Here is a 10058-nt window from a genome sequence, read left to right on the forward strand (position 1 = left end):
GTGATTTCGACATTTCTCTCTTTCGAACTGCGACTGTAATGTCAACTCTTAACCCTATACAATTCAAAATTTTAANCAACCAAATTGTAAACAAAAGAAAAGTGCTTTCTGCTAATTAATGTTGAAAAGTATTTAATTACTTGTTTAAGTGGACTCTAATGAATTTGAAACTATTTTTGGTTATTTGCATGTGTGAGCTGAGTGTGTTTACATACAAAATAAGCAAAAATTTACAACCAAAATTTGGAGGTTATGTTGAAGTTGACAGAAGTTACCATTTTTTACTAGAAAGCGATNTTTTGACAGTTTTACTAGTCCGAGTCCGAGGAATACGGGATTGCACCTACTATTAGCACATCTGTCAATTAGTTATTCGAAATACAGAAAAGGGCTTTGAAGATAGTTGCCGAAATATAAAGACTTTTGTCTCTCGAAAGACTGAGGTGAGTTGAAAGGCAGATGCCAGGATTGGCCTGTTATTGGTATTGTTTGTCTTTTAGCAAACTATTTAATTAAACTAAAAAAAAAATTGTTTTCTTTTTAAAGCACTAAAATCTATACACCAAAAGAAAATTAGATCAAAAAAGCTAACAAATTCAATACAGACAGTTTATAAAATTAAATAAGAAAAAATAAATAAATAAATAAAAAAGGAAAAATAAAATTTTCCTGCCCTAGGACTCGAACTCGGATCTTTCGAATGGCACGCCAGTACTCTGCTCACTCAGCCATGGCGTCTGTTGAGCCGATGCGCGCAAAATGATATAAATACTTATTTTTACATCTTTTTTCAAACTGGACGAAAAAAGTGAGTGATGCCACAAAAATGAAGGGCCGCAACTGGGGCCATACTTTAATTTTTTACAAGGCATAACAAGGTAGAAGTGATTTCGACATTTCTCTCTTTCGAACTGCGACTGTAATGTCAACTCTTAACCCTATACAATTCAAAATTTTAATTTTTTAATTTCAATTTTCAATTTTGAGCTGTGCGACGGATTTTAAATACATACATACAAAAATAAAATGAAAAGGAATTACGTGCGGTGCGCTCTGTGTGGCAAGAGCCAGGACAACAAACTTGTGCGTTATTTTAAACCTCCTAATTGTCAAGTGAAGCGACAGCGGTGGGCAAGTAGCTGCGGTGTTCCATTAGGAGACTCTTCGCGTGTGTGCGAACACCATTTTAGTGGCAGCGACTTTATTTGTTGCCCATCACAGTCGAGTATTTCCAAGCGGACGCGTTTGTTCCCAGGTGCAGTACCTCTACCATACAATTCCCCAATGCTTGAGTTATCTGAAGTGTCAGCCGTTCCTGAGGTGTCTGTGGGGACGAAGTTAGCTGTTGATGCACAGATTCAAACTGAGTAAGTCTGCCATAAACAAGCACGACCGGATACACGAGTACATTAACATATACATACAAGCAAATGCTCCGCGAACACCATGATACAATTTCGTTCCACTAAATTTACCGCTTTAGATCGCCATTTAGGGTCGTTTGCACCATGTCTAGTTAACGCTAACTGGAGGTACATCCTTCAGTTAAGCACGTTAACTGCTTTATCGATCACATGTTATATGATGGGTGTCGATAACGTCGATAAAGATGTCTAACTGGGAGTTAGAATTAACTAGACATGGTGCAAACGGCCCTTACTGTTATAAATTCGACGTTCTGGTTCTTAACATCCCTTTTCCTTTTTTCATAATGCCATGTGAAAAGAGTCGTGGTTTTATTTTTCATACATAGCTGGATTTATCATACGGAAATTAAGCATTACATGGATAGACCAAATGTCAAATGGTGGTATGATAAAACCTAAACCAGAAATACTTGTGGACATAAAGAAACTGGAAGTAATTTTTAATAAATTTAATGGAAAAGAAATTTCGCATTGCAAAAATTTAATAGCTGAACTATTGAAGTTAAGTTCCGATGTGAATTTAGAAGAAAGAATCAAAACTTTTTTTTTTCATGTCGAATATACTCTAGAATTAAGTATTTGATTAAAAAAATAAATGATCAAAAACATTGGGCTAATAAAAACAAGAAAATTGCCAAAACGGTTTTATAAATAAATGTGGAGGTTTGAGTAAGTAGATATGCATTTCCACATTTACATTAAACGAAAATACAAAAACTAAAATGAAGCCGATTTGATGTGATTTTAAATATTTTCATATTTACAAAAACTTTAATTTCATAGATATTGAATTTTATCAAATATGGTACATGCTAACAAAGGGTTAATTTCTTTGTTTACGTTTTTTGACATTACAGTCAGGTATGAGAGAGCTCACTTCTACCTTGTTGAATATGCCTTGAGTTTTTATTTCATAGTTTTTAGCTCTGAGAGGAATCATTAATTAACAGATTTAACCATGATACAAAAAACAAGGTAGTTCCATTGTCACTTTTCCGTCGCCATATTAACAACCTGACAATTAAGCAGATTGTGACATTTCGTGCTACCATACCCAAAATCTAAAATACCTCAAATTTTCTTATTAATTTTTTGTCGATTTAAAAATCTTTGTTTTTAAGCAAAGTATGTATTTTATTCCTATTTTACGTGATAAAGCTGTTAAATTGCATATAAAACTTCTTTCTGTGAAACAAGTGTGAAATTCGACATTTCCTCAGCAAAGTACTATTCTGTTCACGCTGTGAAAAAGCTTGCAACATTTTTGCAAAATGAAGCTAGCAACACAATTTTCATGACATTTTAAATTGTGTGAAAGCTGACAGTTTATACAATTCAGTAGCGGCGAAAACAAAGGGGGGTTAAGTGGTTAAACCTTACCCAAGCCGATCGTAAAACTTGCGACGCAATTTCAGCTTATGCCTGTCGGTCTTGACAAGAATGTAATGCCTCAAGGTTTAGCTTAACATGGTTCTAGGGATACACCCTGTGATCATGTTACTTTCCAGAAGGCTTCGCGCCCGTTTTTCTGTACATATTTCCATTGGAAAAAATTATAGTTTAAAAAACTAAAACCTCCCTATTATAATTGCCATTCGTACTGTCATCAGGTATGTAACTTGAGAATAGAAATCGCTGCATCTTTTAGGCGCATCAATATTACATAGTTACATCCCGAGTTAATAAGAGGAAGGTAAAAATGCCTCATCTCCGTATGCTAGGTAAATGCTTCCAGAGGTATCTATGCGTCACCAGAATTTTAGTTTATATGGCTTACACCGCTAGCTCTCGTAGCTGGCTACGAGATCGTTTTCATATACCCCCATTTTTAATAGGTTTGGGATTGATTTCATTTAGCTCTTTTCCAAGTTCTACGGTGGCACGCTGCATTTTCCAACAAACCCATATTTTTTCACGAGCTTGAGATTGACTTCATATACATACATATATCCATACCAAGTTCCAGAACACTACCATAAATACTTCCAGAGATATGCACTATGAAAAATTCGATTTGTATGGGAGGTTCCACACCCCCTTAGATAACGGTTTTGTTTTAGCCTATAACCATTCATGGACGATTTGTGTCCGAAATTTCAAAAAATCGAGATAGCCGGTATGGCCATTGTGACTCCTCAAAGGAAATGAACTAATGATTGCAAAAAATGAAATCAAACGTCGTAGTTGACCAAAAAAGAACATTAGACTTCATTCTCTCAACTTCTCAGAATGTAGAAGAGCTAAGAAATATATAATAAGATAGGATATATTAAAACGGCCTCCAGAACATTTACCAAAAGACGCCCTGAACTACAGAAATCAGTTTGATTGAAAATTTGTTTGTATCTATTTATTTTATACTTCACATTTGGGTGTGTCAAAACTTCATCTGAAAACAATGTGTGTTGCTGGAAAAATTTCGCGGGCCATGGGTCNGGCTAAGAAATATATAATAAGATAGGATAAATTAAAACAGCCTCCAGAACATTTAGCAAAAGACGCCCCTGAACTACAGAAATCAGTTTGATTGAAAATTTGTTTTATCTATTTATTTTATACTTCACTTTTGGGTGTGTCAAAACTTCATCTGGAAACAATGTGTGTTGCTGGAAAAATTTCGCGGCCCATGGGTCCCAAAGCAAATTACATTTGCTGTTAAATAGACAAAGACAATATGTATTAAATAACAGATCGAAATGTATAATTTCAGGGTCTGAATTATATCAGAATCATCGTATCCGATATAGAAAACTACATTGTGAAATAATCAGATGATCATGAGGACACTAAAAAAATTTTAAAATATGTTCACTAAAATTGTATTAATATTAAAATAATGATTTGGCAAGTTTTTATCGAATTGAATGTAAAATTTAGACGTTTTTAAGATAAGATATTCATTATTATTAAAAGGTAAATATTAACACAACTATTTTATTTATAATCCCAAATTAAGAATATAAAATCTCCCACACCAAAAAACTTACAATTGGGTAACGCCGCTTCGAATTTTTCACAATTGAGCAATTGTCAAAAATCTGCTTTTTAATCAAAAAATTGTTTATTGAAACTACCTTCTTTTTTATATCATGGATTTAACGATCCTTAGTTAAGTGCCCGTTAGAGCTAATTTAAGGAACGTTTCTGAGTGCGGCTGTTAGAATGGGAACGTACATACCTCTTAGTCAAAAGCGTACAAAACGCTTTAAAGTAAAACATTTACCTATTTGAAACATTGCAAAGCGAAGCAAGCCTGCATTGTGCCAATACCTTAAGATTTCTTTGTGTTTTTTTATTGATGTGGTTTGATTTCGAAAGCGTTTACGTGAAAATGGGGAAATAACTCAAAATAATGATGTGATCTGTAATTTAAAAGATTTCAACGAATACCGTCAACAGCTGCACCGAACAAGGCTATACTATGTATTGCAGGAAATTAATCGTCAGGTAAACTATTTCAGGAACCTTAAGAACTCTTATTAATAAACGCGATCGATCCCAGGAAAATGAGCAACACGATAGAATGCTAATCACTAACGCCGAGGCAATAACTACTCGTGATCACCACAATTTAGCTGCTCGACAAAGCAGTTTTACTGAGATACAGGGACGCAAACGAAAACTTGAGAACATAAGAACCGCCCGCTTTCAGAAATTATGGCAACGTACACAATATAGAATAGAACGCAAGGCGGCTGCCGATGAAATGGAAAAGGCCTATCATGAGTACCGAAAGTTGCTGAATCATATGAAAATTCAGCGTCATTTGGAAGCTTCTGCTGATTTGCAAAGAAAACACCTCATCAAATTAAAGAAAGTACTCCAGTTGAAAAAAGATCGCTTACACAAAAACTTACGCAATGTGGAGTACGAACGGCATCGGAAACATGAGCAAATCCAAACAATTTCTTGGGAAAAACGACTGAAAGAGCGTATAACATACCAGGATAAAATGAAAGGTCTGCTTGAGACAACAGACACACAGAGAAAACTGTTTATTGAGGTGTGCAAATATTTATATATAAAACAGATTTAAACACACACATTTTTCCTAATTAGGATCACCGACAGAAATATAGTGAGAAATGGTCACGTATTCAAGACGAAATCAAGGAACGTGCAAAACTAATGAAAAAACAGAGCAAGCTTCATAAATACCCCAGGGAAAAACTAAAACACATTTTACTTCCTAATCCAAAAACGGATAATGGCATGGCATTCTGTGATAGGCCAAATGAAAGTTTCGACAAACTCTTGGATCATCAACTTTGTGAGGCTTTAAATGTTGCTATTGATATTGAAAATCAGCTGGTTATGCCATTCGAACCAGGTGATCCGATTTACAAGGCGGCAAAATTTATAATAACCAATATTATTAAGATATTTGACAAAGATTTGAGTAAGGATCCTAGAATATGTAAACAAGTGAGAGAACGTGTCGATCAGTTCTTCGATGAAGCTAAACGTTTTGTGATATTTGTATGTGGTTTTTTTTTGCTTAGTATAGTACAAAATAGTATTCTATTCTATATTTCAGAGATCATCTCAAATTAGTGCACATATTCGGGAGCAAGTTGTAAATAATTACGGTACGACGAGCCAGCGACCGACTATTGTATCGTTTAATCGGTTGCCAATGACAATAGGGCAATCCAGTTACGCTATTCACCCAATGGTTGACGTTAAAACTGTAGGGGCTCGAACACCTACGCCAGTGGTAAAGCAGAGAACTAATTTCTGCAAATACAATTACTTAGTTCATAAATCTCTATTTCTTTAGGGCTCGCTCGCCTCCATAAAAGTCCACTCGGAGGAGCACATATTTAATAATATGCCAAATTTGTGCCGCAACGAATTGATTTTCATCGAACATTATATCATCAAATTCAAACGAGAGCTTATAATAGGCGTTGGTAGAAGAGTATTCTCTGCAATCGATTGTCATTTCTCTAATAAAATTATGGATGTGCGCCCATTATTGCTCAGTAAGAATTGTAGAACACATTGCATTACAATAAATATAAAAACAATTCCATATTTCAACAGATTTGAACCGCAATTTCCTTACCTGTCAGATGACCAAAGGTATTCTTAGTTATGCTGCAAACAAATTGAACTATGAATCAAGCATAAAGTTATGTATCAGCGCTCTGGCTAGCGATATTGTTTGGTCACTGCAGAAACATTTGCTGAAGCCGGAACGCGACCCTCGTGGTATAGCCCCGCCACAACGTTGTAACGAGAACTCCTCACCACACGTGCGCCCTTGCTGCTATTTCCACAAGTAAATCACCGAACTATACTTTTTTCAATTCTGTAATTTCTTCAGCTAAAGCAATAAATTCAGCAGCTAATAACTTTCGTTATGGACAATTAAATATACGAATATGACCTTATTTTCACTCACCGAATTTTCGCTAAAAATTTCAAACACAAAATCTACAATTGTAAACAAACATATGTTTTGATGGAATTACATTTGTTTATGTTCTGCGGGATCAGTGTTCGGACGCCACCATCAAGGCTGGCCCTTCACGTAACCGTAGCGCAGAAATCTGTGGAATTTAGATTTTTCCGTGTCAGCTGATTTCGTTCTATAGATGGTTGCCACTTCGTCAGTTTTGCAGATGGTAAAAAAGTTATAATTTCCTATTCAAAATACGTTTAAACTATTTGAAATTTACTAATGAATAAGGTTTTTTGTTGAAAACTAAGTAGTTTATATTTAGCTACGATCTATTATAGAACGAAAAATTGTAGTTGAAAAGGTAAGTTTATGAAAAGGCATTGATCAGTGGCAACACTGTAGTAAGCAACACTGAAGGCTCCAGTAATCGACAAAATTCTGCGTACACAGACTGCGGTTAAGTATACGTTCTGCGTTCTTGACTAATTTCAGCTGTAGCAAAGGTCCAGATAAACACAGTAAAAAATAAAATATAGTGGCAAAATTACAAATATATTAACAGGTATGTATAGTAACTCCTCTAGTTAAAATTGAAGCCAGAGCGTAAGAGCGAAATAGAGCCTGAAATTGAGAAGAAATTGAGAAGAGAAAACTAGCAGAAAAAGGTATTGAACACAAAGTACTAAAAACTTAGGGAAAATTTTCCAAAACGGATCCAGGCAGTTGGTCTCTCTGATTCTAAATCTACGCTCTGAAAGCTTATAGTTTTTAAGCAATTTGCATTTAAATTTGCAAAAAAAAAAACCAATTCAACTACACTTTTTTCATTGTAGACCAATTGAACGGAAATGTTGGTGCTGCCAAACATAAAAAAAAATCCGAAAAACACAGAAAACGGACATAATAATCGCGTTTTTTATTAAACATTCCTTTAATTTGTCTATTATAATCATAATTATAAGTATAATTAGCAGCAAGAGTTTACGGGGTGTACACAGCTCGGTGGTTAACGCTTCTGACTTTGCACATCGATTACGCAGGTTCGATCCCTGCTGAAGTCTAGAAAAAAGAAGTCTGATGAGATGTGGTGATCTCCAAAATATCTGCTATAACTTCTACCGCTTAGACTTTGTTGCTTTTTAAATTTTTCCTAATAAACAATCGTGGTACAAAGCTCAGTAAAAATATTAAAACAAAATGTTAACTATACAATAAAGCGAATAAGCAAATGGATGTATAGAATTGACAACAACAACCACGCTATCAAGTTTAAATAGCGGCAAATTAGCTGCACTTGATAGTAGTTGGTTGAATAAGGAAAATGAATTAGCAACAAGAGTTTACGGGATGTACATAGCTCAGTGGTTAACGCTTCTGACTTTGAACATCGAATTCGCAGGTTCGATCCCTGCTGAAGTCTAGAAAAAAGAAGTCTGATGAGGAGATGTGGTGATCTCCGAAATAGCTGCTTAACTTCTACCGCTTAGACTTTGTTGCTTTTTAAATTTTTCCTAATAAACAATCGTGGTACAAAGCTCAATAAAAATATTAAAAATAAAATGTTAACAAGCCACAATAACATTGACAAATACATAGTTTAGGAAGAGCCTGCCTGAAACTATACAAAAAAGCAAATAAGCAAATGGATGTATAGAATTGACAACAACAACCACGCTGTCGAGTTTAAATAGCGGCAAATCAGCTGCACTTGATAGTAGTTGGTTGAATAAGGAAAATGAATTAGCAACAAGAGTTTACGGGATGTACATAGCTCAGTGGTTAACGCTTCTGACTTTGAACATCGAATTCGCAGGTTCGATCCCTGCTGAAGTCTAGAAAAAAGAAGTCTGATGAGGAGATGTGGTGATCTCCGAAATAGTGCTATAACTTCTACCGCTTAGACTTTGTTGCTTTTTCAATTTTTCCTAATAAACAATCGTGGTACAAAGCTCAATAAAAATATTAAAAATAAAATGTTAACAAGCCACAATAACATTGACAAATACATAGTTTAGGAAGAGTGAAACTAAATATACAATAAAGCAAAAAAAAGCAAATGGATGTATAGAATTGACAACAACAACGACGCTGTCAAGTTTAAATAGCGGCAAATCAGCAGCACTTGATAGTAGTTGGTTGAATAAGGAAAATGAATTAGCAACAAGAGTTTACGGGATGTACATAGCTCAGTGGTTAACGCTTCTGACTTTGAACATCGAATTCGCAGGTTCGATCCCTGCTGAAGTCTAGAAAAAAGAAGTCTGATGAGGAGATGTGGTGATCTCCGAAATAGTGCTATAACTTCTACCGCTTAGACTTTGTTGCTTTTTCAATTTTTCCTAATAAACAATCGTGGTACAAAGCTCAGTAAAAATATTAAAACAAAATGTTAACTATACAATAAAGCGAATAAGCAAATGGATGTATAGAATTGACAACAACAACCACGCTATCAAGTTTAAATAGCGGCAAATTAGCTGCACTTGATAGTAGTTGGTTGAATAAGGAAAATGAATTAGCAACAAGAGTTTTCGGGGTGTACATAGCTCAGTGGTTAACGCTTCTGACCTTGCACATCGATTACGCAGGTTCGATCCCTGCTGAAGTCTAGAAAAAAGAAGTCTGATGAGGAGATGTGGTGATCTTCAAAATAGCTGCTTAACTTCTACCGCTTAGACTTTGTTGCTTTTTAAATTTTTCCTAATAAACAATCGTGGTACAAAGCTGAATAAAAATATTAAAAATAAAATGTTAATAAGCCACAATAACATTGACAAATACACAGTTTAGGAAGAGCCTGCGTGAAACTAAATATACAATAAAGCAAAAAAAAGCAAATGGATGTATAGAATTGACAACAACAACGACGCTGTCAAGTTTAAATAGCGGCAAATCAGCAGCACTTGATAGTAGTTGGTTGAATAAGGAAAATGAATTAGCAACAAGAGTTTACGGGGTGTACATAGCTCACTGGTTAACACTTCTGACTTTGCACATCGATTACGCAGGTTCGATCCCTGCTGAAGTTATTGCTGCACAATGAACATTTAGGTTTGAGCTCAACTTGAGGTTAACTTGAGAACTAAGGTATTTCTCAAATCTCCAACGTTGTTTCTCAACAGTACCTCAAGTGGAGGATCATAGCTTTCTCAACAAAAAGGGCATTTTTCTCTGTATGAAAAAAAAACTAATTCTCAAGTTGAGAAAATGCTAGTTCTCAACTT

At 35.1% G+C, this 10058-nt stretch overlaps 1 protein-coding gene across 1 annotated transcript; it reads left to right on the top strand.

The window, feature by feature from the left end:
- The first annotated feature begins 1797 nt into the window (after window positions 1-1797).
- Window positions 1798-6828, top strand: LOC108370436 (uncharacterized). Its single transcript, XM_017625768.1, has 7 exons — window positions 1798-1860; window positions 4746-4874; window positions 4930-5430; window positions 5487-5906; window positions 5965-6144; window positions 6208-6412; window positions 6474-6828. The coding sequence occupies exons 1-7, from the start codon at window positions 1798-1800 to the stop codon at window positions 6713-6715; spliced, it is 1740 nt and encodes a 579-aa protein (XP_017481257.1). The 3' UTR covers window positions 6716-6828.
- The last annotated feature ends 3230 nt before the right edge of the window (window positions 6829-10058 follow it).

Source organism: Rhagoletis zephyria, unplaced genomic scaffold, assembly GCF_001687245.7.
Source record: "Rhagoletis zephyria isolate East Lansing unplaced genomic scaffold, Rhagoletis_zephyria_1.1 Rzeph_scaffold_04228, whole genome shotgun sequence".
In the NCBI taxonomy this organism is placed as follows: domain Eukaryota; kingdom Metazoa; phylum Arthropoda; class Insecta; order Diptera; family Tephritidae; genus Rhagoletis; species Rhagoletis zephyria.

What these genes read in the sequence shown, in the direction of transcription:
- LOC108370436 (XM_017625768.1), top strand. Translation starts at nt 1,798, where the DNA reads ATGTCAAATGGTGGTATGATAAAACCTAAACCAGAAATACTTGTGGAC. An exon ending in CTAAACGTTTTGTGATATTT is followed by an intron (nt 5,907 to 5,964) that starts GTATGTGGTTTT and finishes TCTATATTTCAG; the next exon opens with AGATCATCTCAAATTAGTGC. An exon ending in TGTGCGCCCATTATTGCTCA is followed by an intron (nt 6,413 to 6,473) that starts GTAAGAATTGTA and finishes ATATTTCAACAG; the next exon opens with ATTTGAACCGCAATTTCCTT.